Source organism: Myxine glutinosa, chromosome 13, assembly GCF_964187855.1.
Source record: "Myxine glutinosa chromosome 13, kmMyxGlut1.1, whole genome shotgun sequence".
Lineage (NCBI taxonomy): Eukaryota > Metazoa > Chordata > Myxini > Myxiniformes > Myxinidae > Myxine > Myxine glutinosa.
The window spans coordinates 11,786,061-11,813,459 of record NC_136273.1 but is presented as its reverse complement, the minus strand read 5'-3'; the positions used below and the strand labels follow the sequence as shown (position 1 = coordinate 11,813,459).

The window sequence follows — 27,399 nt, the reverse complement described above, 5'->3', positions numbered from 1 at the left end:
TTCTATAACAGATAAATACATGTTATTCAAAAGCAGATTTAGGAACCAATACATCACATGTTTAGGAACCAACACATCAAAAAGCTGAGTTTTGAAAATAACTTTCAAAGTTGCAATCACATCAGCGTTCATAAACAGATTGTGTGATGGTCGCCATTTTCATATACATATTCGATAGAATCCAAAGAAACTAACTTGATCCAGTCGTAAATGGTAATACAAACAATGTTCATGCTAAATCTAGTACTTCCGTGATGTCTCAAAGGGAATGTCAAACAATTTGATCAACGTTAGTGGTTTGCGAGTTGAACAACAAATAAACAAGAGCCAAATTAACTCCACTACAAAGGAGCGGGTGTTAAATGTGCCGTATCAAAATATTAAGTGTGAAAAGCAATAAATTGTAAGGTTTTTATTATTCCTTTTCATTTACAAACTCCATCATGATCATCCTTCTCGACTCGCAGATTCTCGTGTCACATCGCTTTCATTTCAACCCTTTCTGTCCAAGATTCTGAAGAAGAGCGGCGATGCCTCCGTTCATCATGGTTCTCTCTCCTGTGGCTTTTACAGCCGGATTTCCGGAGGGAAGCGACTGACAATTTGAAGGCTGAGAAGACAACTTCGCCTCCAGCTGAGGGACGAGAGACTTCAGAGCCGAGACGACGCTTGAAGTGGCAGAGGGTGGAGAGTGCTTGAGGAAGCTGTTTTAGATATGCATGTAATTGCGAGTCCAAAAGATGAGACATGAGCGTGTAAAGAAAACGCAAGAGATAATAAGAAAAAGACAGGAGGAAGGAGAGGATGAAGAAAGATGATGAGATGAGGAATTCAAGGTTGAGTTGAAGGAAGTTAAAAGTGTAAAATAAATGTTGGAGGAAGTGGGGGAGATGGTAAAAGGGAAGATATATTAAGATTTCATGTCATGGAAACTTCACTGTACATTCAGGTGAAATTTTACACCAATTGTTACTTGTTGGCAAAGCACTATAATTATATGCAAATATTTTCCAAATTTTTAAATTATGTGGCAATTGCCTCACCCAATACAGACTGCCATTCTCCCTCAGAGAGAGAGAGAGAGAGAGAGAGAGAGAGAGGGAATACGACTGCAGCTATTTTTATTCATTTGCTCCTGCTACTCTTACCAACCAACCGCTAGGGGGCGCCTCTCACGCTCCACCCAGTACAGTGGCGGAGAACCATGTACAGTCACGGATTAACAAAAGCAATCTTAGAAACCACAACACAATTGCTCGAAGAAAAGAATGACTGCACTCTGTATCATGCAATGCAATTATCAACATACTCTTAATGAAAAATAACCCACGTCATTTGCACCTTATAATCCCAGCTACAGCCACCATCTTCGGGTAACCAATCAATGTCGACGCAGTCACATATCTCGTACAATTATATCAACAAGCAAGCGACTCCATTACATTGTCCGAGAACAAGAATCAAAATAAATAAATAAATAAATACTTACCAACACAGGACAATCGCCCCACGGTTTACGAAACTCCATCGAGCTAGTGATTCTGGACCAACGTTGGCAAGCAATCTTGAGGCGAGTTCTAGGTAAACAGAGGTGAGGTAATATGAAAGGTGCACACAAATATCCTGTATGGCCTATGCTATCAACCGCATCTTCAAAGTAGCCTTTCCGTGTTCACGATTTGATTTTAAACACGTACACTACACTTAGTCACCAACACACAACTGATCTATGCCTCATCAGAACGTATTAAGTATCTAGCGAGACAAAAATATATATAAACACACATCCCATACTTGAACCACTCTCAGTGCAGCTCAGCTCAGTAACACCACCACCTGTATCGGAGCTCTCTTTCTCTTTCAAAATTATTCACTAAGAAAATTGGACTGGAGTGAAAACTGTACTCTTGGTGAGTTAACAGGCAGGGTACTGCAACGTAGGGTAGACCACACTTTCACAAGGGCATGAAGCCAGCTGTCCCACCTTCGAACACTCACCTGTGGATGTTATAACCACCTCACGGTATCCAAATGAAAATAAACGTGGCGGTGTTTGAGAAAAAACAAATACCTGCCCCACGATTTGCTGGCCTGTCTTTGCTGACCCTTACCGTAATGGTGTAATAAGACAGATTAACAAAGGCTATAAAGAGCCCAACCTCAACTACGTATATTTCCATTACAACAGGTGAATACATGAAAAAAAGGAGGAAAAAAAACAACCAACTACTACAACGGCACTCGATAGAGCACAAACCTCTGCCAGGCTGAACAGTTTACATTTTGTATCCCACTGATAGATCTGATCTGGATCCAGACCTGAACCAAAATCGAATCAGCTTGTTCTTGTCACCTAACCAACTCACCTTGTTTTGCCCGAATCAGTCAACAACGTTCTGAAATATCATGCTATGCATAACAGTACAGTACATAATTTTGGCCCCATCTTTCAAATGGTGAAGAATCACTTTCAAAACTTAAAAACAAATTATCGGATCCAGATCCAGATCTTCACCAGCATTGAATCAATTGTTCCTTGTCACACACCCGACCTGTCCACCAAATATCATTAGACTATCTCTTCTCCTTCTCCCTCCTTTTGCTTTAAATATTTCCCTATTGATTCTTGTCTTTTTGCAATTGTTGTTTTCATGTATTGTTATGCATTATGTTTGCCACTCTGTCAAAGCGCCTTTGGGCTTCTGGAAAAGCGCTATACAAAATAAATGAATTATTATTATTATTATTATTAAATATCATGCTATGCATACAGTACAGCACATAATTTTGGCCCCATCTTTCAAATGGTGAAGAATCACTTTCAAAACTTAAAAACAAATTATCGGATACAGATCCAGATCTTCACCAGCATTGAATCAATTGTTCCTTGTCACACACCCGACCTGTCCACCAAATTTTGTCTGAATCTGTCGACAACATTTTTGAGATATCCTGGTCACAGAAACAGCCAGGGGTGAAAACATAACCCCCATCCACCTTCCGTGGTGGAGGTAACAACAATAAACTTTGCATTGCATGCATTGCTCTCTCCATGGCATTTACCTGTTTGTCTCCCTCCCTCTACTTTCAGAAGTCTTTTCAGCAGCAGGTGACCAGCTGGATGCTCAGCCATGTGAAGCTGGAAAAAAACATCAACATAGAATCAATGAGTAAAGGGTATAAAAATGGTGGGGGCATTCTTGCAATATAGTAAAATGTATCCAGTGAGACAAAGATTTTTTGGGGATACAGAGTCAAGGATCATGGAAGAGTGAGAACACTGAATGGATCATGACGCACCAGAATGAAAGGCACAGCACAGTTGAGAAAGTTGAAGGGGGGAGGGGTATGGAGGAGAGGACACCAACAGCAGAGTTAAAAAGCCAAGTTAGAGGCAGACTTGGACAAACAATGGTGTGGAGTGGAATGGGCGGCAGGAAAGAATGCATGGGGTGGACAAGATGGAAATATGGGATACAGAAGGAAACTCGAGGGAAAACTTGAAATTTGGAGGGCAAGGGGATTGGGGGAGGTTAATAACAAGGGTAGAAAAGCCCATGCATGGGGTGAAACTGCAGAACTTTTGTCAAGAGGAAAGCAACGAGCAAAACCACTCTTTACTATGGGGGTCTGGGGCATTCCCTCTTGATTTAATTTGGAAAGACTGACGTAAAAGTATGCTTTTTGGGAGTGATCCTGTCGAAATTGTGACAAAAAAAAAATCCGAAGGAATCGGTTCAGTTTGACATTTTTAATATGAAATAGGCAAAGCCTAGAAATGAATGAAACCCTTTAGAATGACCCTTTAGAATTACCCTCTAGAACCCATTCGAATTACACTTTAGAATCACCCTTTAGATTTAGAACCTATTTAGAATTACCCCTTAGAATCACCCTTTAGATTTAGAACCTATTTAGAATTACCCCTTAGAATCACCCTTTAGAACCTATTTAGAATTACCCCTTAGAATCACCCTTTAGAACCTATTTAGAATTACCCCTTAGAATCACCCTTTAGAACCTATTTAGAATTACCCCTTAGAATCACCCTTTAGATTTAGAACCTATTGAGAATTACCCCTTAGAATCACCCTTTAGAACCTATTTAGAATTACCCCTTAGAATCACCCTTTAGAACCTATTTAGAATTACCCCTTAGAATCACCCTTTAGAACCTATTTAGAATTACCCCTTAGAATCACCCTTTAGAACCTATTTAGAATTACCCCTTAGAATCACCCTTTAGAACCTATTTAGAATTACCCCTTAGAATCACCCTTTAGAACCTATTTAGAATTACCCCTTAGAATCACCCTTTAGAACCTATTTAGAATTACCCCTTTTAATCACCCTTTAGAACCTATTTAGAATTACCCCTTAGAATCACCCTTTAGAACCTATTTAGAATTACCCCTTAGAATCACCCTTTAGAACCTATTTAGAATTACACTTTAGAATCACCCTTTAGATTTAGAACCTATTTAGAATTACCCCTTAGAATCACCCTTTAGAACCTATTTAGAATTACCCCTTAGAATCACCCTTTAGATTTAGAACCTATTTAGAATTACCCCTTAGAATCACCCTTTAGATTTAGAACCTATTTAGAATTACCCCTTAGAATCACCCTTTAGATTTAGAACCTATTTAGAATTACCCCTTAGAATCACCCTTTAGATTTAGAACCTATTTAAAATTACCCCTTAGAATCACCCTTTAGAACCTATTTAGAATTACCCCTTAGAATCACCCTTTAGAACCTAATTAGAATTACCCCTTAGAATCACCCTTTAGATTTAGAACCTATTGAGAATTACCCCTTAGAATCACCCTTTAGAACCTATTTAGAATTAAACACGGTGGTTAGAAAGGTTTTTCTTCTTCATTTTTTACGGCGTTCCCATGACAAAAACAGCAAAACGTCAAGGTTGGAAGGTCGCAATACATTTTGCAAACCATTTTTGCAAAGATACTAATGATGAATAAACATAGTTTAACAACAACCATATCATAATTACAACCTCACATGCATGCCAGGCAAATATGAACAGCAAGTGGCCATTAGCGAATTTTGGAGTGTTCATAACAGATTGCAAAAATGGCCGACACGACACCACCAGTGCTTTGCAATAAAGATCTTTACTTCCAATCCCATAATACTTCCAATCCCATAATGCAAAGCACAAGCCCGCACACAACGGATCCATTTTGAACGTTCAAATTGTCAGGAAAAACAACACTGCTTCAGGTGCATGAGAATGCAGAAAGCCAGATGACATGTCGGCCATGCGTGCGTTTCACCTTCACGTAATAGATTTTCTGTTTGACGACTCGGGTACAATTTTTGAACAGTGGTTTCGAACACTACCCGTAACATTTCCAGTATGCAAGTACCGTAGGCTTCTTCACGATTACCAATTTCGTGGAAAGGGCAACTTCGATTCATAATCGGAAAGTGAGGGGGGGGGGGGGGGGGAGAAATCGCTATTTCGTACATACAATACAAAAGGGAAATACGAACACGTTGTGGACAAAATATTTGTTACTTCCACCACCGAAGATGGGCAGAGGTTTAGTTTTCACCCATCTGTCATCTGTTTTCTGCAGGCATTGGTTGCAGGATGTTTCACGTACCAAAGTCAAATTGACGCCAATTTTACTTTCAAAGTTCACTTCTCAGCTATTGCATGAGGCAGGGCAAATGTACAATACGATGCACTTTGCTGCATGAAAAGGTCACCGATTTACAGCTAAGAAGCTGTAAACGATTAGTTTGATGAAAATGGCCGAATATATTAAGCAAAAGCTTTGATGTGCATTGCTATAAGTGGTTAAAAAGATTGTGTCAAAAACAAAAGTGGCAACATTAGTGTTTGATCTCTAGTCAGATGTATTACAGCAACAGGACAAATCAAGCTGCTTATTATTTTAGCACAAAGAGAAAGCCGAGAGCAATTTCAAAAAGACAAAGGTCATAAAGAGGGGAAAATATAAGTAAAGGGTAAAACGGAGGAGAGGCAGAGTGAAGAGAGAAGCCAGCATTTTTACCTCTCCATCTACTCCACCTGGTACAAACTCCACTGCAGCAGCCTTTGCAATGGCTTCAATAATAGGGCGAGCATCGTGCTCACCCTCGTCACCCGCATTACTCGCACTTTCCACGAGGGCGGCAAGGAGAGGTGCCCCACCGGGGCTCTGTGCAAGCGCGGGGACAACGGAGGCGGCGAATGCGGCGACGCCAGGCCAGGTGGCGGTCCGGAGCTCAGAATGACGCCGGGACGCCTCCTTCTTGCTGGGGAAAGGGGAAAGGCAAAAGGCAAATTCTGATAAACTTGAAGTTGCAATGACAATGGTAGATAAAAAATAATTATATTCACTTTATTCATTCAACAGGTATTAAACTAAATAAATAAAAACATCAAAATTAAAATAAATAAAAACAAGTGAGTGAATAGTTAAAATGAAAAAAAATATCAACCCTGAGAATTGAGAGCTTAGGATTAAAGGCAAGACAAATGGGTATTGTACGCAAGGCATGCCTATATGTCCCGGGTTCTTCCAGAACACCGATAAAGAAATAAAATGATTATCTAAATGCTCTTGTTGCTGTTGCTTGACAAGTAGAAAAAAAAGAATTTTAATTCCTGTAGTCCAGTGCGTAAAATGCAGCCGAGTGAGGCTCTTAAAAGAGGAAGGTCACAGCGTTTGAGTTTTTTTGGCCTGTAAGTGAGGGAGGAATGCAGCTGATAACGAGGTGAAGAGCTGTGTCTGAGCTGGTGGTTAGAATCTAGCATTTTGCAGCTATAAAGTGGATTAATGGTGGAACTTTAACCTTTAACTTAGAATTTGACAAGTCAACTATGATTAATTGGATGTTGATCCAGATATCCCGATTTAACTGCTATAAATCATGTCTTTGTCCATTGTCCATCAATCTCCTTGTAAATTCATGTTAATGTACACTGTATCTGTTTGTTTTGACCAAAGAACGAAATAATTCTTGGTAGGTTCATGAAAGTGCTTAAGATGGTAAGAGAAAGTCTAATAGGATGGAGCATTTTGCAGTGGCAAGTGCAGGGCAAGTGTTTTTTTTTTAATGCATGATGGAAGGGTCTTCGAACCAATGGATAAAAGGAATAGTAACGAGAAAAATAGTTAGATTGTTATTTTGCAACGATCGATGATCAATGAAGAATCACACATATACCATGGTCACATACAGACACACCAGCCACATCAGGATAAAGATAAGGCTTGTATGGGATTGATACATATTTAATTATCTCTCCACAACATGCTAAGTATGTGAATAAGAATTGTTGCTGGACTTGTGCCAATGTCATACGGCTGAAGAGACAATGCTGAAGGTATGTGGCATCTCACATGCGTTTGCTTATGCCAAGCCCCAAAAGCCATCTCAGAAAATATCAATCTTGTGATTTTTTTTTGGTTGTGTACAAGATCGAGGCTCGTGTAAGAGCTAACATTAATGACAAAAAAAACAAAAAACGAACACATAACACGAAATAAAGGGAGCGGGAGACAAGATGGGGAGAGAGGGGGAAGCACACAAGTACAACATTTGAGAGCAGGGATATCGGGAGATCTGTGGGAGATAGAGGGCTTGGGGGAAGGCAGCGTGGGAAGGGGGAAGGGGTGGGGAGTGGGAGAGGTAAAAAAAAAAACACATGGACACTGCTAGGACTTCCAGGAAAGAAGTCGGTATTTAAGAAAAGTGGATCTGGGGAGAATTAACAGGGGTAGAAAAGATCAAGGTTTTGGAAGTGATGACACTTCGCAAACTACAGCGCAGAAAAAACTGGTCAAAAACTGGAAGATGCTCGGCAACAAACTGCCAACAGTCTTGCTGATTTAAACTGCTAAAATACTACAACATCCCAAACTCGGTTTCGTATTATTTGTTGATGTACATGGGCCTGTCGTATTCGTCCACAGTGATCACCTTTACAGAGTGATTGGGGTTACAGCATATCTGTGCTTCAGTCCAACATCATGGCGGCCATCTACCACGCCTCCAGATGGAGCCAGCATCAGCAACTGAAGTTGTTTTCCCAGTCGGCATGACCTGATGCAGTTCCTGGTGTTCGACAAGGATGGTACCGCTCCACCAGCAGCACGGATGGGACGAGTCCTGGGAATGGACTGGGGTAAGACTATCTGTATAATCATGCATTTGCCCTCCACATCAACCCTCACAGTTCTGCTGGCTCTCTGCTGTATGGTTCTGCTGTATGGTACAAGCCATACACCGCTCTGACTGCGCCAGTGATCCAAGCATCCTCGCCGGAGCATGTTTTCAGCTCCAGCTCCCACCTTGGCGGGACAATGTGGTGGCAGACCAGCTTTCCAGCTCCATTGGCACCCTGTTTCTACCAGCTGTTTCGACAGTGACCTCATTCAGCAGCTTCACCAAGTGCCAGATCCTTCAGATGAAAGAGCATTACAACTATCTGGAGAGCCAACGACGGGTGAGATCTCAATGGAGAGGCAGCCTATGAGGTAATGGCATGTCACTGCTACCCCTAGTGACATCACTGCAACAGAGTCTACGTTACCTCGTGCAAGATTCAATAAAGCGCACCTTTAAGTGGCCTAAAGGGCCATAACATTTGGCTGGGCACTGTGTTCGTACTAGGAGTGCAGTCCTAGAAATAAAATGTAATGTATAATAGGTAGCCAATTTATTTTGCTGGTTTATACCAATATTTGCATGTAAAGTGTAAACAACGTTTCATGATTGAAAAGCCCCTTTAAAGTATGTACGCAACCATAAATTGAGAGATTATGAACCCCCCCTTCATTCAAGAAAAACAATGGTATTATAATCATAAACACAGGCTTGAATGCGAGTGTACAGTCACTGTGTGTCCCCAAAGACACCAGCAATGCATAGGCCTAGGCCTACACTAAATCGTAAATGACGTTTGTGTCATATATAAAATGTGGGCTATCCCCCCCCCCCCCCCCCCCACCCCCTCCCGCGATGCGAGCATAATTGTTTATGTATCGTCTTATTTCTGGGTCTAGCGGAACATGCCTGCCATAAATATAAATAGATTGGCCAAAATTCTACGAAACGCCGACGTACAGTGACGAGTGCATTTGTACACTACACTCAGTAGCGGCAGCCTGCGTGTCTGTGGCTACGCCATGATACAGGCACAAGGCGATCGGGTTTTTACCGTTTTATCGATCAAAGTCACTACTGCAATAACACTCGCTTGATATAAATATTCCTCGCATATTTAACCAAAACTATCAACAAGTACGCTAGCCCAACACGTACCAGTAATCTAAATCTGCGAGCCGTTCAGCATCATCTTCGTCGTTTTCCACATCGACCTCCATATTGGCCTCTGGATCTTCGTCGGCATATTCTGGCTCAAACTGATATGGTTGAACACCAAATTCTCTCCGTTCTATATCAAATTCTTCTACAATACTTTCCTCAGCCTCTGATACGTATTCATCGGCTGAAAAGTCCGACAGATCAGAGGAAATAGAGCGATTCGGAGTCAGAAACTTCTTCTTCTGCCATGTCTGCCATGTTTATGCACTGTGTGCACCGCGATCAGCTGAAATCTATACCTCGTGTGACGTCAGTGACGTCACAAGGATTCCAGAACTAGTTTCTTTTTTTTTTATCGTAACTTTTCAAAAACGCATTTTACGACTAATTTAGCGTCGAATTTTTTTTTTCTTTTGAAAAATTAAACATTACCTAATTCTAAAGATTTAAATAATTCAAAAAAAAATTGGGTCTGGAGTCTTCCTTTAAAACACCATAATCGCCGACAGTACACAGACACGACGACCTCGCACAGCCAAATCTTCTCAATTGGCCGTGAGGCCGTGAGGCCACACCAGTAGGGCTATTGGTTGGGACGATTCGATGGCGCTTGGTGATTGAAGCGAGCGTGATGTCAAAGGGAACCTTCTAGAAAGGGGAAAAGAAGAGGCAAAGCACCCGCCATTTTTCTCTCTGGCCTGGGCTACGCGGCAGGCGGTTGCATTTCCTTCGCTCTCTCTGTTCTGGCGATGGTGGAAGCGGACGCATACTTTCTCTCTGTCCCTGGGCCTTTGGTGCAGGCTGTCATGCCATTGTTCTCTCTTTCCCTGGGCTATAGGAGGAGGGATTACGGTTGCCTCGTGCAGACCGGCTGGATGAGGCACGACTTCATGCCCTCGGGCGTTTTCCCGCACAGGGCCTGGGACCCAGTCGACGACCATCAGGGTCTGAGTGCTGTTTGAAGAGACCAGAGCTGAGTCCCGGCCAACACACCACACCACATTTTATGTTATTTATTTCTCCCTGTGTCTGTATACGAGTCCGAAGGAGGGTCCCTCATTTAGGAATTTTAGTTTACCATGCGTTCATTTCTTTGCTGCCTGCATTATTTTCAGTATACCCTTATTTGTTGCATTTCCAATCTCTTGTCCTGTACGTTTATTTGCTTGTGGGTTCGAGGATGAATCCCACCCCGTCACGTACGTCCATTCAAATAAGACCAGGCACCTCCGTTTCCCTCGCGCGTCATAAAGAGATAACACCGCCATAGTTTTGGGTAAACGCCTCGGAGTTAAAGCTCGTTTAGGCCATCCGTCACCGAGAGGTCTTAATCCCGGGGAACCGACAATACATATGTTGTGGAAAACCAATCAGGTCCACACAACTTTAGTCCAACTTGTGGTTTAATTCCATTTACATCATGACATCATCCTGTAATGCAGGAAATGCAATAAGTATACGATGTGGCATCACATGGGACCATTCATAACATTCAATGCAAGCAAGCTGGATATTCTATGCTGGCGTACCGTTAGCGAGTCTACCAGATGTAACGTGTCACAGGAGAAGTCTCGGAGCACCGTCCGCAGCAGCGGGTCTTATAGTCACGCCCCTAGCGGTGTCAACGAGCAGCGAGCATCACCCCGGGTTCAGTACGAATACGATTTCACTACATTCTCCCCCCCCCCGTCAGAATTATACGGCGGTGCGGTTAGAAGCGAGCGAGCGTCAGCACGAACAGGGTGCGGAACATCAGTCGACCCAACCGTATCGGGCCGGGCGGCGAATTTCTCTGCCAGCACGCGTCCGAAATTCCCCGGGTACGGCATCACGTATCCCTGTGTCCCCGGCGTCGGAGGCGCCATCAGGGTTTGGGTGACGAAGGGGGTAACTCCAAGTCGTCGGGCCCAGGTAGACCCGGCGAGGGAAGAGTCGGTAGACTTTCGGCGATGGGAGCGTCGGGAGAGGCCATAGTCTCATAGATGGGTTCGGTCGGTCCGTCCGATTCCCTACTCAGGTCGGCGACCCCGCAAGGGGCAAGGTGACGGACGGAGACAGTAGTCTCACGGCCATCAGTCGACATCACACGAGCATGCTCAGGATTAGCCTGGAGAATCTGCACTTCGTCCACTAGGGGGTCGTACTTGCTCGCGCGAACCGCCCGTTTAAGGTAGGCCGGCCCGGGCCCAGCGAGCCAACTGGGCAAAGACCGTATACACCCCGTGCTCCTGGGGTGGTGGAAAAGTCGCTCGTGGGGAGTTTGGTTGGTTGCCGTACTCAGGAGAGCCCTGATCGAGTTCAACGCCGCAGGTAGCGACCAAGCCCATTTATCGAGGCCCCGGCCGAGGGTCCGGCGGTGGAGCATGACGGCCCTCCAGATAATCCCGTTGAAGCGTTCGATCTGCCCATTAGCCTGGGGTCTGTACGGCGTGGTGTAACTAGAAGCAATGTTATTTTGGAGCAGATAGCCGCGCACCTCCTGAGACAAGAAGACCGCACCCCGGTCGGTATGGACATAGGCCGGGTACCCGAACATTGAGAACAAGTTCTGTAAGCATCGCATCACCGTGGCAGCAGTCATGTCCGCGCACGTATAAGCAAAGGGGAATCGCGAGTACTCATCGACGATAGTGAGCAGATAGCGAGAGCCGCTCGACACAGGCAATGGGCCCTTGAAATCCATCGCCAAGCGTTCCCACGGTCGCGTAGCCTTAACCAGAGTCCCCATGGGAGGGTTATAGAAACGCGGTTTGATTTCCGCGCAGATAGCGCAGTCGTGACAGATACGGTGGATATCGTCAATCGAGTATGGGAGATTGCCACGCCGCACAAAATGAGCGAAACGCGTTACGCCGGGATGGCCCGCAGTGGCATGCAGCACCCGTAGGCCCTCCAAAGAGGTGATACCCGCGCATGTAGCTGGTCGTGATAAGGCATCGGCGGCCCGGTTATCCTTCCCCGGGCGATATTTGATGGTGTAACAGAAGTCGGCGAGTTCGATACGCCAGCGAGTGATTTTCTCATTCTTAATGCGCTGGGCGTGTAAGGTGTCGTACATGAACGCAACGCTTTGCTGGTCCGTGATGATTTGGAAGCACCGCCCGAATAAGTACGGGCGCCATCGCCGAATAGACTCGACGATCGCATACGCTTCCTTTTCGATGGACGAGTGTCTCCGCTCAGCGGTGGTAAGAGTCCGTGAAAAGAAAGCCACGGGACGCCCCCCTTGGGAGAGGGTCGCCGCGATGGCCTGATCCGAGGCGTCACTTTCGAGGACGAAAGAGCCGCTCTTGTCGATTGTCGCCACGGCGGCTCGGGCGATGTCGGCCTTAAGGCCTTCAAAGGCCGCCAATGCGGCCGGACTCAGTGGGAAGGTGTCGCAGGCCACGAGGGGGCGAAGTTTCGCGGAGAAATTTTGCACCCATTTGGAGTAATGGGCGAATAGCCCGAGGGCGCGCTTCAGGGACGCCCGATCACAGGGAGGGGCCATGTCGAGCAAAGGTCGCAGACGCTCCTTATCCGGAGCGACAGAGCCATGGGTCACGGTGTACCCCAGAAGATCTATCGTGCGTAGGAAGTATTGGCACTTATCCTCGTTCATAGTTAAGTGATACCTCTGCGCGACCTCAAGGAAGCGCTTCAGATTAGCATCATGGTGCCCTTGGTCATATCCACAAACCGTAAGATTATCGAGGTAGACGAAAACATCGGTTAAGTGCTCCCGCGCAATGAGGTCATCCATGGCCCTCTGGAAACAAGAGACCCCGTTCGTTACCCCAAAAGGCAATCGCGTAAATTGGTACAACCGCTGCCCCGACTCAAAAGCGGTATAGATACGATCCGCCCTAGAGATAGGGATCTGGTGGTACGCACTATGGAGATCGAGAGTGCTATAGACCGAATACTGGGACACCTGTTGCACCAGCGCGTCCATCCCCGGAAGGGGGTAGGCACCCAGCTGTGTAAAGCGGTTAATCGTTTGGGAATAGTCGATTACCATGCGTCTGCGGTGGGCCTCGCTGCGCACCACCAAGACCTGGGCGCGCCACGGCGACCTGCTAGGTTCTATGATGCCGTCTTTCAAGAGCTGAGCCGTTTCGTCCGCAATGAATTGCATGTCTGCGTGAGAGTAGCGCCGTGATTTCACCGCGACAGGGGTGCAGTCGGAGGTTAGATTGGGGAACAGTGAAAGCGGCTGGATGTCCATTTGTGCTAGGGCGCACACCGCAAGCGCGTCGTCCGCCCCCACAACAAGCGTGTCAGGCCCACCAAACTCCATTACCAGACGTCCATGCAGCTTAAGAAAATCGTGTCCTAACAGAATATCAGCACATAAAGCGGGTAAAACCATAAGGTGTACATCAGGAAAAACCCGTCCCTTTAGCACGAGTTTCAATCGGCATTCCCCCTTCGTGCTGAGTCGAAGCCCCTGGGAAGCCATGAAGATCCGTCTCGTAGACCTCCAGATCCGCCATCCATGCCCGAGCACAAGTCGCTGGTCGATAAAACTATCCGTAGACCCTGTATCCACCAAGGCCCGAACACAATGGCCTTCGACCATGAGGGGAATAAGGGCTTGAGCCAGGCCAGACGAGGCTGCTGGGAGTGGGACTGAACCCCCCGAATGGGTCGGACAAGCCTCGCGGGTGGATCCTTTGCCAGCAGCAGTTTTGCGGTCGTGGCCGGAGTATGCGTTGTCCATGGGGAATCCATTAATGCCATCAGAGGGCTTTCCCAAGCATTCCGGTGTTTCGCGATTCAAAATCTGACAATTCTGACGGAAAAAGGCCTCCGTAGTATTTGAAAACGCCTTTTGACACTTTTGGCAGGAAAAGGCCTCCGTAGTATTCGAAATCGCCTTTTCCGGGGTGAGGGCCACCGTTAGCTCGTGGACGACACGAGGAGAACGTTCCGCTGGGGCTTGGCGAGGCTTCAAAGCCCCTTGCGTGGCCCGGAGTTTGGTCAAGGACACGTACTTCGTGCCCGATTGAGGATGAGACTGTGGTGGCTGTCCGGTGACGCCCGCCAAAGACGTCTGAGCGCCCAGGGGCCCGCAGAGAGGGGCCCTCCCCTTCGAAGACGGGTAAGGTGCCGGGTTTCGGGCTCGGCTCGCAGGCTCCGCAATGAGCCCATTCAAGGTCGCCGCGACCGCGACCGCGCGATTCAATGAGCCGCGAGCCGTGTGCCGTTTTCTGGCACACTTTCACGTGATGTCGCTTTTGCGAGCACAAATGGCATATAGCGTCTCGTGCCGGACACACGGGCCGGGCATGGCGTGGCCCCCCCACAGAAAAAGCATGCGGCCCCGCGTAAGGCCTTGGGTCTGGCCGTAGCGGCAGCCGTCAGGACTGGCTCTTCCTCCGGAGCATCCCGGAGTTCCGCGAGCAGGTCCGCGTCCTCGGCGGTAGCACTCTCCGGCCAGGCGTGTAGTGTAGTGCCCGCCAAGAGGCGCGTGCGATCATAGGTGTTCGATTGCATCCGCGCTTCGGTGTATACTTTCCCTTGCTCGAGTGCTGTAGCGAAGGTCAGGTCGGTCTTCTCTAGGAGTTTGAGCCTTAGTTCCTGGGAGGAGACCCCTGCAATGAAGGCATCTAAAAGAAGATCATCCTGAGATTGCGCGGGAGTCCGTGGCTCCTTGATGCTGTCCAGAAAGAGCTGCCGGAGCTCCTGGGCATAGTGGTCCATCGCCTCGTTGGGTTGCTGACGTCGCGTTAGCAGCAAATATCGTGCATACACCGGGCTTTTTACCTTTATGTACAGCCGTTTGAGCTCCGCGATCGAGAGGTCATACGTCGCGAATTGAGCGATGGAATTGTACACCTTGTAGTCGATTTTTGAATGAAGCGTTGCTAGCTTCGCGGCAACCGTCGGCGCGGTCTCAGGCTCCTCGAAATGATTCTCCAATGTTCTGAGCCAGTGCTTCAGTTGCAAGCCACCTTTCGGGGCTTGCGGGTCGGCGCAGAATACGGCAACCGCCAGCGTCTTGTTGCCAGCCATGTCGGTAGATATAAATGGAATTAAGTGTTGTGGAAAACCAATCAGGTCCACACAACTTTAGTCCAACTTGTGGTTTAATTCCATTTAGATCATGACATCATCCTGTAATGCAGGAAATGCAATAAGTATACGATGTGGCATCACATGGGACCATTCATAACATTCAATGCAAGCAAGCTGGATATTCTATGCTGGCGTACCGTTAGCGAGTCTACCAGATGTAACGTGTCACAGGAGAAGTCTCGGAGCACCGTCCGCAGCAGCGGGTCTTATAGTCACGCCCCTAGCGGTGTCAACGAGCAGCGAGCATCACCCCGGGTTCAGTACGAATACGATTTCACTACAACATATACACACACGTCATGCTCATCGTTAGTTTTCAGACAAAAAAAACAATTTAAGAGTCCCCTCTCCCTTTAATTTAAGTCTTCTCCTCTTCAGGTCAAGGCTGGAGCACCACAAAGGAAGTGTTCTCAGCCCCATCCTATTCCTAATATTTATCACTGACTCTCTTAAAAATCCTATTTATCTTTCCTGATGATTCCACTCTCTGTTGTGACAGCCATGCAGCAGCCTCTTCCCTCTCCTTAGAACTTGGCAAATTAAATTAAACTTACTCAGACCATGGCAACATCACAAAATGGTCAAAAAAACAAACATATATATATATATATATATATATATATATATATATATATATATATATATATATATATATATATATATATATATATATATATATATATATATATATATATATATATACACATATACAGTGAAACCTCGACTTACGAGTGCACCAACTTACGAGTTTTCCGAGATACGAGCCGTCGCTCGGTCGAATTTTTGCTTTGTGATGCAAGCCGAGATCTGAGTTACGAGCTTACGCCACCCGTCACTAGGTGGCCCAACGAGCGTTCAGGTCACGTGGTTATCTTGCCGTGCAAGCATCTCTGCCGTTTCTCGCTGTTGCTTTGTTTTCGCATTTTGGTTATTTTGGAAAATTTCTTAGTTTTCACCATGGGTCCTAAGAAATTGAGTGCCAAGGGCAATGCTGAGAAGAAGAAGAGGATGATGTGCTTGGATATAAAACACGTAATCGTCGAAAAACACGAGCGAGGTGTGCGTGTCGTCGACTTGGCGAGGCAGTACGATCGTAGTACTTCTACGATATGTACGATTTTGAAGCAGAAGGAGTCGATAAAGGCTATAACGCCAGCCAAGGGCGTTAAGATTATTTCAAAGCTCCGGACCTCTGTCCATGAAGAGATGGAGAAGTTGTTGTTTGTGTGGTTGACGGAGAAGCAGCTCGCAGGAGATACCGTGACCGAGAGCATCATCTGTGAGAAGGCACGAGACATTTACGGGGATTTGGTGCAGCAGACGGCGGGAACATCAATGGACGAGGCATCGGAAGAGTCATTCAAAGGCAGTCGGGGATGGTTTGATAATTTTAAGAAGAGGACCGGCATTCACTCCGTCGTCAGGCATGGTGAGGCAGCAAGCTCGGATGTGAAGGCAGCTGAAGATTTTATTATAACTTTTGCCGAACTGATAGAAGCCGAAGGATACATCCCCCAGCAAATCTTCAACTGTGACGAGACAGGGCTCTTCTGGAAAAAGATGCCGAGGAGGACGTATATAACGGCAGAGGAGAAGAGCATGCCAGGCCACAACTTGTTCAGAGTGCCGGCGATAGCTCGCCTTCTCTTTGTGGAAGACACGGTGAGATTTTTTTTTTTTTTTTTGTATACAAGATCGAGGTTCGTGAAAGAGCTAACATTAATCACACAAAAAGACAAACCGACACACAAAACACAAAAAACAAGGGGAGCGGCAGACAAGATGGGGAGAGAGGGGGAAGGACACAAACACAACATTTGAGAGCAGGGACATCGGGAGGACTTGGGGGGAGGTGGGAGAGGAATAAAACATATGAACACTGCAAGGACTCTGGGGTGAATTACCGGGGGTAGAAAATATCAAGGTTTTCGATGGGTCATTGATGAGGTCATTTCGATGAGGTCATTGATGAAGACCAGAAATAGCACAGGGCCCAGAACACTACACAGATCCTTAACATCCAACAACTAATGGGACGCAAACGGGGCGCCCAGTTTAGCGGCACACACATTGATGAATCACCCTGCCTGTGAAACACCGACATGACAGGTTATAGCTGGGTCGGGATTCAAACCCAGGCTGGACAGTTTAGAGTCAAGTGTGCGTACCTCCAGTCCAGGCCATCCTGCCAACTTGTATGCTGCATACAGGTGAAATATAAAGCGCGAGATATTTATATATATATATTTCAAAAACAATTGGTGTGGTTTTTGGGGGGCTGGAACCCCAAATTGGTCTCAAACAGGCAGATTTTCAAACAGTAGATCAATTTCGCCATCCACCTAGCTTCGTGTAAGGCACCAGGACGCTGAAATGTTGTAGTAGGGTAGTCAGGATCGAGATAGACTGCACACAGCTGTAGATATTCTTTGTAGTCGTCCCGTTTCTGGTCAACTTGTGATGTCACGAGTTGCAAGGTTTCTGCACGCCATTCATCAATTAGATCTTTACCTTCCTCGGGAAATGACGCTAACTGTATTCGGTGCAGTGGCTGATCGCTCTCATGGGGAACCAAGTTCCAATTTTTCCTGAGACGAGTGAACAGCATGACATCTGGAGACTTGGATGTCTCGATCTTGAGATCCTCAAACACGTGCGTAAGAATGACTTCTCCTACGTGATGCCGACAACCAGACAACAAAAGTGGACGTTCTAGGGTTTCCTGTATCTGAATGCATGCTGCGGACACATGCCCTGTGTTGCTAGCTGTCGTATCAAACACCATGTTGCAAATGGAGTCTGTGCAGTTCCAACTGCACAGCAAATCAAATGTGAGCTTTGAAATGATTTCTCCAGATTTTTTTATCAGTTCCAGGTTTGTAAGCAGGCACACCAAGAACCTTGATGTCTGTCACATCTCCAACCGCCACAGTCAGCCGCTCCTCATTTTCATATTTATTTGTGAGCGAGGGAAGCAGCTTGCCATCCCAGTGAAGAGAAGCAAACTGTGGAACATCCCACTTCTCCTGGTAACTTTCAGCTATTTGCTTTCCGATTTCTCGCCTGGATTTATCAGCCACAGCATACGATGTATATACTTTGGACACATCCCCTCCAGCTTCCTGGACGAATGCCTCAGTGAAAGCAGCCTGTTGTGATGGAGTCATCTTCATTCTGGTAGCAAGTGCAACCATTTTGGGGGATTTCATGTTATGAGGTATGAAAGCCTCTGTCCCAGAATGTACCACTCGTCTGTGCTTTCTTCTCGGATGTGTATCCATAGAGGTTCCTGGCAAGAGATCCACTCCATCCTCAGTGTCACCAGGATCAGTATCAGAACTGCTCTCAAATGTTGCTGTAGCAGTTAACTCCGCCATCTCAGCTTCTGCCTTTTCTTGCCTTCGTCTGTCCAGAAGCTTGCGTTGTTCTGATCTGTTTCTGTTTCGCGAGGGAAGCGTCAAAACCTCCAAAGCTAGCAATACGATCTGTCTTCATGGACTGCAGGAATTTGATGTCCTCAGGAGTTTTCATTTTCTCTTCAGCATCAAGCAGCCAGAGTGGGAATGTTTTGGAAAGATCCTGCTCATGTTCATGGACTTTGCTCAAAACAGTTGGCATGTCATGGCGACTTTTGGGGATTTGTCTTAGTTTGGAGTTCTCATCGTGCAGCTTCAAGATCTTTTCACATGCTTTGCGATCACATATCAAAGGAACGTTTGCTTTCTCATAAAAAGGCTGAATCTTTGCAAGCACCAGCTTGGAACAATCCCACTTGGTTTTGTTGGTAGAATATCCATCCTGTATATGGAATATCAGACACCGAAGGACCTGTAGTGCTGTAGGCAAGCGAGATCCAGTTATTTCTGAATCAACGTCCGTGATCGATTGACCTAGTGCAAATATCTCAGAAGAGTTTCTTGTTTTCATTCTACTAACTTGATCCTGCTGCAGTTGCTGGCGAGCCTGGCGTAGATTCATGCTGGAGTTCATCAGTTGAGCAGATATCAAGAACACCAGCATCTTGTGATGATTTATCCTCCTCCATAATATTTCCTCTCTGCTAGTAATTCTGGCAGCGCACACAAACGTATCACAAATGTGTGTCAATATCTACAACTGGGTAATAGCATCTGTGTCATGACAGGCCAAAGGCAAACATGTCAGCTACATCAGGATCAGTTCCTGCATAATGCATATACTTGCTACAGAGCAGATCAGTCAATCAGCTCATATTGTGACTGCATTGTTATGTCTAGACAATGTCTAGACTGTGCATGTCTAAAAATAGCCCAAATCTAGCAGCAGTTTCCATGGCAACTGTCTGGACATTTCATCCCTGGCATTTCTATTTACAACTTTACACAGGTAAATCAATTCACATTGAACTATCAAGAAAAAACAACAACAAATAATGATACTAGTGCTGGAATTAAAGACAGCCTATTTACCATAATATTGTTATAATGGCGGCTTATGGCCATTTTTGTGGAAATATTCAAGTGAATGGTGGGACACATAAATAGAGTCCAATTTTCATAAAAATTGACTAGGACTATTATTTTAATGATTGGAACAAAATAAAAACAGGGACAGGGCAATATGCTCATATGGGGGCACCGTGTGCACCCTAATGGAGGGGGGAAGGGTAGGGGAACGGGGGATGGGAAGGGGGGAGGGGAGGGAAGGGGGAGGGGGAGGGGGAGAGGAGGGAAGGGGAGGGAGAGGGGGAGGGGGAAGGGGAAGGGAGGAAGGGGAGGGCCAGTCAACAATGACGTTGCAGTTCTCATGGGAGGAGAGCAGCACAACAATCGCGACATCGTCCTGCATCTTCGAACAACAGCACGAAGCGGATTTTGGAGCCTCACCGATCCTGTGACGCCCTCCAGTACCGGCGTTGCCGGGTGGGGGAAGCGAGACCCATACATTCCCAACCCGTACATTCACCCATTAGACTCAAGCTCTCGGACAAAAGCCTCGCAAAAATTACACCGTGAAGGCCCAATGGCCATGTCTATGCCACAAATGAAGTACGTGAGCGAGTCTGGCGCACTGAATTGAAAATATATAGAACGCTCATACTCGGTGAAAAGTGTAGCCACCGTGTCGGCATCTTGGTTAACATGACTCGACCGACTCGCTTCGCGGATCTCGTTTGTTTTGAACGTGTCCCAGATTTTAAAAGCGAGACAACTGTTAAAATGCCATTTTGTGCTGCAATAAACCGCTTCAATCGGTTAAGGAAGGGTTGTGGAAAGACGTTTCACAGCTGTTTCAAAGACGTTTAATTCATATCGCACAAAATCGACAAAAAACACGATCGCACAAAAGGTGAAAAAACTCAATCGCTTTTCGCTCTGAATTACGTGCAAACGCGTGATGGAAATCACCATCGCCCAGCATCGTGTGCCAACCAAGATGGCGCCCAGTAGCTGCATCTCCACCTATGTGGTGTGAATGGCAATGGTCATTCTATATATTTTCCGTTCAGTGGACTGGCAGCGAGGATGGAACATCACGTGATCGCTCTGAGCAAATCAGCGAGCTGCTCTGGCACCGGCTGAGATTCCGTGTATAATGTTCCTCGCTGAAATGCGCTGAGGTAAATATTAATAAAAAAATATGGATCTCGTCAAATATTTTTAGGTAGGCCATGTCATTCCCAGGCTCAATGGCCATGTCTATGCCAAATATCAAGCACGTGAGCCTCTCCGTTTAGGAGTCTATCGGTAACATACACACACACACACACACAAACTGTGTTTTATTTATTTATTTATTTATATATATATATATATATATATATATATATATATATATATATATATATATATATATATATATATATATATATATATATATATACACAAAGAATTAAGTTAAGCACCCCCCCCGTTTTTTTACAACCTCGCACATTACAAGTTTGTTGTCGTCAAAACAGTGTAATATACCCATGATATTGCTATATTTTCTGGAGAAGTGATATTATGGTCACATAAAAACATAACAATCATGCCGTTTTCAATATTTTATTCTGAATAATTTAAGGTGAAATTTTTTGGGAATTTTAGGCATATTTTCACCTCAATTTAAGTATGGAGCTATAGGTCCATCACGGACAGTGTGGATGACGTTTATGTTTTCTAACGTACAGTCATTGTTCTGAGAAGACCTCTAGCGATCTTTGCGTCAATAACGTGTGTAGGACCCACGTGATCGGATCACTGACTCAACCCTACGTCTCATAGACCCTGTAAGCCGTCGTATGCGTTGCTGTGGCAGGTTGTTCCATTCCCGATGTAATGCACGTTCCAATTCATCCAGATTGGCTATTGGAGGGACCATCTTCGCAATTTGTCGTCCCAACATGTCCCAAACGTGCTCGAGGGGGTTCAACCTGCCACAGCAACGCATACGACGGCTTACAGGGTCTATGAGACGTAGGGTTGAGTCAGTGATCCGATCACGTGGGTCCTACACACGTTATTGACGCAAAGATCGCTAGAGGTCTTCTCAGAACAATGACTGTACGTTAGAAAACATAAACGTCATCCACACTGTCCGTGATGGACCTATAGCTCCATACTTAAATTGAGGTGAAAATATGCCTAAAATTCCCAAAAAATTTCACCTTAAATTATTCAGAATAAAATATTGAAAACAGCATGATTGTTATGTTTTTATGTGACCATAATATCACTTCTCCAGAAAATATAGCAATATCATGGGTATATTACACTGTTTTGACGACAACAAACTTGTAATGTGCGAGGTTGTAAAAAAACGGGGGGGGTGCTTAACTTAATTCTTTGTGTATATATATATACAGTATATATATTTACGGAATCCGAGTACGGCACTCCCCTTACCGAGGGGGGTTTAATCCCCTCGTCGTTAAGCTGGCCCTCTCCGTTCCTGGACCCACCCCGCTCCTCTGTGGGACAGGATTGGCCAAGGTGATTGGTCAAGGGATTCCCAGACACCTCCGCCAATCCCTCCACAAAGCAGGTGGGTGGCCCCGCTCGAATCCCGGACAAGATGGTAATTGCCGAGCGGTTTAGCAGTCCGGAATCCGAGCCGTTAGCAATAGACTAAACCCGATTGCGAAGCGGTTCGGCCAAAATCGTGCCACAGGTACTCAATCGGGAAATCACTAAAGCGATCGGATGAGAAAGAAACCAAAGTAAGGAGGAACAGGTATTTATTATTATTTACAACAAACCAAAGAAAGAAGAAGAAACGAAGGTAATTTACAGAAAATGGAAGGAGCAGAAGGACACAGAGCAATTCCTTATACAGGCTTAACTTATTCCCAGGGACAACACAAAGGACAGACCACGGACTTACACGACAAAGGGAAATTGCAGGCAGGAATGGCTCAGGGAGCGAACGGTCCAGGCCGATGGTAAGGATGCGTCAGGGAGAGAAGGATCCAGGCAGCGGTGAGCGTTGAGGATTCACGCTCCAAGTTCACGCTCCAGGCTCGGAGCGAACAACAGCCGGCAGCTCCGCGTCTTCACAACCGGCGACAATAGGGCCCTAGAGGGTCTCGGTTTATTGCCGCAATATCAGCACCCCCTCATATCTTTCTCTCGTTCAGCTGGATCAGGCGTCTGCTTTCTCATGCATCTCTCCCTCATGCGTCCTGTCGTGGGGGCCTTGCGCCCAGGGTTTTATATCCACCCCCGTGGAACCTTCCCGAACCTGCTAGATCTTTCTGTCCACGCCCTCAAGCCGTGCCCACCGATTCCTGGTTGGTCGTAAGGGCTTTCTGGCTCCACCTTTTGGTGACGAGGTGGGGCCACGCCTGTGAGGTGGTAGCTCCTCCCCCTTCTTCTCCGAGCTGAGCACATGGCAATGGCGGCTTGCGGGAATGGAAAACCACCCGCACCCCTTTTTGAAAGGAAAATGGGCCTACTCTTATTTGATTGAGCAACACAGATTCAACTATTGGAAACATTGCCTTACCTGAAACACATAATAATGATATAACTACGAAAGGGCCTATGATTTGCTACGTGTTGCAATGTGGACTAACTAACGTGCGATTATTTCATTTAACAAGCCAATGAAGGGGAAATGTACACAGGGGTTTATTTATAAGGAAGTTTAATACTAAATTTACATGTGAAGGTTCTAAAAACCACAATATATATATATATATATATATATATATATATATATATATATATATATATATTATATTAATTATATATATTATATATATTATATATATTATATATATTATATATATTATATATATTATATATATATATATATATATATACATATATATACATATACATATATATATATATATATATATATATATATATATATATATATATATATATATATATATGCAGGGGGAGTCAAAAGTAGCGCCCGATTTCTGTTTATATATATTGTTACGGAACCGGAGTACGGCACTCCACTTAGCATGGGGGGAGTTAATCCCCTTGTCTTGTTAAGCTGGCCGTCTCCGTTCCTGGAACTATCCCGCTCCCTTGTGGGGTGGGATTGGCCAAGGTGATTGGTCAAGGGATTCCCGGACACCTCCGCCAATCCCTCCACAAAGCAGGTGGATGGCCCCGCTCGAATCCCGGACAAGATGGAGTTTGCCGAGCGGTTTAGCAATCCGGAATCCGAGCCGTTAGCAATAGACTAACCCGATTCATAAGCGGTTCTGCCGAAATCGTGCCACAGATATTCAATTGGGAAAACACGAAGACGATCGGACAAGAAAGAAACCAAAGTAAGAGGAGGAACAGGTATTTATTAATTACTATACAAAACCAAAGAAAGAGAAGGAACGAAAGCAATATACGGAAGAAGAAGAAGACAGCGCAAATCCTTAAACAGTCTTACTTATACCCACAGGACAATACAGACAGACTCACACGAATAGGGAATTGCAGGCAGGAATGGCTGGAGGAGATGGTTCAGGTATGGCGTCAAGGTAGCTCGTTCTCCAGTCCCCAACTCGCACCGCGAAGCAGATGAACCAGACCGCAGGAGCTCTCCGCGTGTCGTTTGGCGTGTGCGGAACTATCACAGGGTAATGGTAGGCCGGCTTCGGCGGTTACCCTCGCGGCTCAGCCGCGTACGTAATAAGCGAACAGTTCCAATAACCGCGAACGATGCGCTCTTCAGTCGCTCAATGCGTTCTCTCAATACCATTCGCTCGCGATGCGTGACCCCCTTCTCATCTAAAGTGAACTCGCCGATCGCCTCTCCTCACTCATCTGCATAAGCAGTCCCTCGCAGTCCCTTTTATTGGCCTTGGCCGTATCAAGCCGCCGGCCCCGCTGACACGCCTACCGGTGGGCTCACCTCGGCGATGATTGGTTGGTAAGGGCTCTCTGACTCCACCTTTGATGACGAGGTGGTGCCACGCCCGTGATCTGGCGGCTCCTCCCCCCTTCTTCTCCGATCTTGGCCTCGTGTGCAATGGAGTTTTTGGCGGTGTAATGCCAACGAAACAACCCAATGCAATGGCGACGAACGCCGCCGAAAACAGCCCAATGCAACAGCGACGAACGCCGCCTTACTGTTACTTTGAAGAGACGATTGGGGCATTGAAAGGGACCTGTCTCATTTGATTGATGCAACATGGAGTCAACTATTGGAAACACAGCCTTACCTGGAACACATAATAATGACATAACTATAGAGAGGTCCTAAAGTGTCCTATGTGTTGTACATGGACTAACTAAGGTGCAATCTTTAATTAACAGCCAATTAAGGGGACATGTACACAGGGGTCATTTATAAGGGAATTTACTACTAAATTTACATGTGAAGGTTCTAAAAACCGTAACAAAATATATATTTCTGTCAGTCGATTGTTTGTTTGCCATTTGTATTACAGTGTACAAGAAGGTAGAAATAAATGAGTGACATGTTTATCTAACCATTTATTCGGGGGAAAATTATTACGGAAGTGTACCAAGCTGTTTTACTTGCAATTTTCAAAGTGCCCTCCCTCATGATCGATGCACAATTGCAGCCGAGCAGGCACAGAGTGGCACACATACTTGGAGTTCGATATCAATTTCCTCAAACTTTGCAGTGATTTGAGCCTTCAATTCCTGAATGGTACAAGGCTTTTGACGATAAACAAGGTCTTTCATGAGCCCCCAAAGAAAGAAATCTGGAGGTGTAAGGTCTGGGGAGCGTGCCGGCCACTCCGTCGGACCGCGGCGGCCGATCCACTTTCCAGGAAAGTTTTCATCAAGCCACTGACGAACATGACGTCCATAATGAGGTGGAGCTCCATCTTGCTGGAAATAACAGTCATGATCCTATGTAAAAACAGAAATCGGGCGCTACTTTTGACTCACCCTGTATGCGCGCGCGCGCGCGCACACACACACACACACACACACACACACACACACACACACACACACACACACACACACACACACACACACACACACACACACACACACACACACACACACACACACACACACACACACACACACACACACACAGTCTCTGTCTGAGGACCGTTCTGCAAATCCTCCCATATACTTTCTCAACAACCATCTCAAAAAGGTTCTGTCACTCAAACTCTTGGACCTCTATTAGCCATGATCTTCCTTGGGGAAGACACAATTCAAAGTTAGTCTCTAAAGCCAGACACTGACTGAGCATCCTCCATCACGCAAAGTCCTTCCTTGACACACCTGAACTCTCCACCGATAAGGCTTTCATCTGCAGCTTGATGGAGTACTGCTCTCTCCTCTGGGCTGGCTCCCCTGCCTCACACCTTGCTCAGCTTGAAAGCGTGGAAGCCAAGGCTTTAAAAAAAGGACGCACATGGTCCACCAGCAACCCCTTCCTAGCAAAAATGCCGAGATCCAGAACCACTGCTCACCTCCACTCATTTATCCCTCTCTTTTCCCACCCGTGGAACCACCTTCCACTCTCTTCAATCTCATGCTTCCCTCCTGGTCTTCAATCAAGCCAGCTGTTTACCACCATCGCAGGTAAATTATCTCTCCCATCCAAAGCCATGATCTTTTCTACACCTGTTAAACCACCATACCCATCACAAAATTTTGCTTTTGGATCTATCTCGTCCAACCTTTGCATTCTCCCCTAACCCTCATAGTTACCTGCATGCCTTGTTTGGCCATCTCCATACACCTTCGCCCTGATATTGGTGTTCTCTATGTTATGTTGTGTTCTCATCTGTTCTGTGTCCTAGCACTTCTCCACAAGTTGAGACCATGTATTTAAAAAAAAAAAAAAAAAAAAAGCTTGGAAAATGATGCACCTTGAGGCACACCTTTCACTCCAGTCTTGATTACTTATAATACCGAGTGAGATAGAGCGAGAATAGAGTTAATCAACAATACAAGAGAGATGCTAAAAGTAGAATTCCATTTCTTGATGACAAATTTATATCGATAAGTTTGTGGGACCGTATTTCATCGTGTACCTGTTGGGGTTAACGTCTCCTTTAATCAGGAATGATACAAGAGATGGCGCAAAGTGACTCGCGTGTCGAGGTTGGAGGAGGTACAACAGCACCTTTCTGCCACGTTTGTCCCAAATTAACCTCTCAACTGCTGCAATCAGCTCCTGAATAGAACACGGCATGTCCATTAAACATTTGAGGACGAAATTGTGGTCATCAAAGTCGAGCAGAATGAAAAGGAATGAGAACAAGGAACTTACCGCAACGACTATTTTGGCCAGAATATTTGTGTCATCGACACAATCAAATGCTGCCAGCAGGACCAGATGACCAAACTCATCCTGAAAAATAGCAGATCAGTATCAGCGCAGAAAACCACCACATTCCACACCAGGTAGGTTATATATATCTTATTATAATGGTGCAAACGTATATGGTTATGTATGTATGTGTGTATGTAGGGGCGTCGAGAGAGGTGGAGGGTGGGGGAGTAGGGTGGTCCTCAAATGTACACCAAAAAATAAAATTGGACTTTTTTCAGGTGCTTGTTGCTAAAATTGTTCCTTATTGTGAAACAATGAAATGTGCCAAAGATGGTTTC

General features: G+C 45.7%; 1 protein-coding gene across 3 annotated transcripts in view; it reads right to left on the bottom strand.

The window, feature by feature from the left end:
* The window catches only part of PUM3 (pumilio RNA binding family member 3), a 70,283-nt gene continuing 42,884 nt past the window's right edge, over positions 1-27,399 (bottom strand). For all 3 annotated transcript variants that reach the window (XM_078767082.1, XM_078767083.1, XM_078767084.1), the window contains 6 exons: positions 27,059-27,139; positions 26,820-26,962; positions 6,049-6,292; positions 3,064-3,139; positions 1,490-1,577; positions 1-704 (listed from right to left, as the gene is read on the bottom strand). In XM_078767082.1, coding sequence (XP_078623208.1) covers positions 488-704; positions 1,490-1,577; positions 3,064-3,139; positions 6,049-6,292; positions 26,820-26,962; positions 27,059-27,139 — 849 coding nt within the window. In that variant the 3' untranslated portion in view covers positions 1-487. The remainder of the gene's footprint in view (positions 705-1,489; positions 1,578-3,063; positions 3,140-6,048; positions 6,293-26,819; positions 26,963-27,058; positions 27,140-27,399) is intronic.